The 2,545-nt window shown below is 35.5% G+C and overlaps 1 protein-coding gene across 1 annotated transcript; it reads left to right on the top strand.

Moving 5' to 3' along the window:
- On the top strand, nt 1,280-2,108 carry LOC109835972 (LOB domain-containing protein 29-like). Its single transcript, XM_020403927.1, has 2 exons — nt 1,280-1,588; nt 1,682-2,108. The coding sequence occupies exons 1-2, from the start codon at nt 1,310-1,312 to the stop codon at nt 1,913-1,915; spliced, it is 513 nt and encodes a 170-aa protein (XP_020259516.1). The 5' UTR covers nt 1,280-1,309; the 3' UTR covers nt 1,916-2,108.

Consider the following 2,545-nt stretch of genomic DNA (forward strand, 5'->3'; position numbering starts at 1 on the left):
CCTAAAAGTAGCTAGCCTTTAAATTTCCCAGCGGGTAGAAGACAAGTTGCTCAATGCATAGTTTCAAAAATTTCACATGCTAATGCCTAATATCGGCAAAACGCCTAATATGGGCAAGCAAAAGAGATTGACAATAAAAAAACAAAGCTCAGGCACGTACACAATGTTATAGCTTTGCTATGCCATAAGCCTAACCGAGACACACGAAACTTTAATACAACGCGGCAAAGTGGCTAAGGGAATTGCTTGTGTCCACTAGCGAAGTATTCTACTCTTTATGACTGTGCTAGTACTGGATCTGGATGCAGGTAGATTTGTGCATATTGATACAGGAAGCTGAAGCTATTTCTGGGAGCATACTCTAAAGTCAATTAGATAGAGCCTGATTAATGGGGGAGTGCATGTTGTGCATGTCCCCTAGTGTATACCTTTTGTTGTGATATCTCTTTGAGGAGTATCTTGATGTACAAAACTTACATATTTGGTAAATGAAAATTAAACTCTTCATTGACCAAAAGAAGTATTCTACTCTTGTTATTACTTTTAGGTCAATTCATATATAGCTAGAATCTACCTCAACTTCATTGGCCTTAGTAAATATACTCAATAGTACAAGTGAGGCTTTAGTCTTAACAGAGAAAGTTTGATTTATATTATCAGATTGACCTAATATATTCTACATAATATGCTAGTGGTTATCATCACATAAGGGGCCAACTCAACAAAAACTAGTTTGCATTAACCGAAAATGAAACAAAACAAAACTTGAGGATGAGTTTGAGCTTATGTCACCTCCAAATGGAATCTTATGTAAATCAGTCCATATTAAAGTTCAGCATTACTATACCAAAAATTCAAAGTTGCAACGGGGCTAAGATTTATAACTTTATACTCTTCCTGCAGGGGTAAGTTGAACATTATTTTCATGGGTAGAAACCTTCGTTTTAAATACATATGTCTAGTGTATTCGAACTTGTGTTATTCTAATTGTACCAATATTTTCATTGTACCAAAACTCGAGAGTCAGGGTGAAAATTAAGAATTATAATTTTATATCAATATACAAGTAGTAAATGAAATGAAAAGCAGGCTACTTAGGCTATCTGTACATAGCAAAAAATTAATGTAGCTTTGTAGGCCATTAGGGAGACCAAACCAAATTAATTATTCATTACAACATCATCCCTAGTTGTTTATAAAGGTAAGCAAAGGAGCAAACCCTTAAACCTTCATCTTGAATCAAAACAACAAGAGCAGAAAACAGCGCATCAAATTAACGTAGTTCAATCAAACAAAATCATATATCAATATGTCAGGCTTCGGCTCTCCTTGTGGCGCTTGCAAGTTCTTGAGGAGGAAATGCGTTCAGGGCTGCGTTTTCGCTCCTTACTTCTGCCATGAGCAAGGAGCTGCGCATTTTGCAGCAATACACAAAGTTTTTGGTGCAAGCAATGCATCTAAGCTTCTCTCCCATCTCCCTGCTTCTGATCGTTTGGAGGCTGCCCTAACTATCTCCTACGAGGCTCAAGCTCGCCTCCAAGACCCTATCTATGGCTGTGTTTCTCATATCTTCGCCCTCCAGCAACAAGTCAGCCTTGTCATATAGTTTTTATGATTTCTGAATCTATTCGATCATTTCTTAACAAAACCAATGGTTAATGTTTTTTGTTTGATCTTGTAGGTAGTCAACCTACAAGCTCAACTAGCTTCTCTAAAGGCCCAAACCGCACAAAATTCACAAGTTCTTCTATCGAACCCCTCAAATAGTGAATCTATGTTATGTTACAATAACAATTATGTTCATCCGAATATGATCAGCAACAATAATTATGGCATTGGAGAGGGGTCTTCTTATGCTGTGGACATGGAGGATCTCCAATCAGTGGCCTATGCCTATCTCTACCGACACACATGAAAGTACGAGCTCGAGGATGATGATTGAAGAAGATATAATATATAGATTGATTGATTGGGTAATGATAATTTTGCCATTTTTGAGAGTTAGTATTGATTATTCTTGAACTAGGATTCTCAATTATTTTTGAGAAATGATAGGTGTGGCATTATACTAGTATTGTTGAAAAGATAAGAAGAACAAATAGACATATTCATGCCCTTCATTATCCATACATATGAAACTAGTACATAATTATTGATTTGTTTGATTTGTTAATGTGTTATAGGCGTTAATGATGAAGATTAAATATCATGGCTTTGGGATTGTGAATGCCTTGGTATTGATGCCTTGGATGTTAATTATGTGGGGAGACATTTGAAAATGGTATGCACTAAATGTGTTAATTACTCAAAAGTTAGATAAAAGAGACAATAATGTTTGACCTCTTGTTTAGAATACACGCAAACTTGTGAATTTAAAACTCTAATTACGAAGCAATCTTAGGGAATGTTTCTTGTGAAGGCGTAGCTTGTGTTTAAATGGATAGAGAATTTTATTGAAATTAAAGAAATTAGGCAGTGAAAATATTTATATATAACTATTCTGTATCGTATTGGGTCTTCTGAGTGTTATTTGGATTTTGGTTTT

This window comes from Asparagus officinalis, chromosome 4 (assembly GCF_001876935.1).
Source record: "Asparagus officinalis chromosome 4, Aspof.V1, whole genome shotgun sequence".
In the NCBI taxonomy this organism is placed as follows: domain Eukaryota; kingdom Viridiplantae; phylum Streptophyta; class Magnoliopsida; order Asparagales; family Asparagaceae; genus Asparagus; species Asparagus officinalis.

Excerpts from the sequence above, each read along its gene's own strand:
- LOC109835972 (XM_020403927.1), top strand. The coding sequence starts at position 1,310 with ATGTCAGGCTTCGGCTCTCCTTGTGGCGCTTGCAAGTTCTTGAGGAGG. Across the intron at positions 1,589-1,681 it reads TCTTCGCCCTCCAGCAACAA|GTAGTCAACCTACAAGCTCA; the intron begins GTCAGCCTTGTC and ends TTGATCTTGTAG.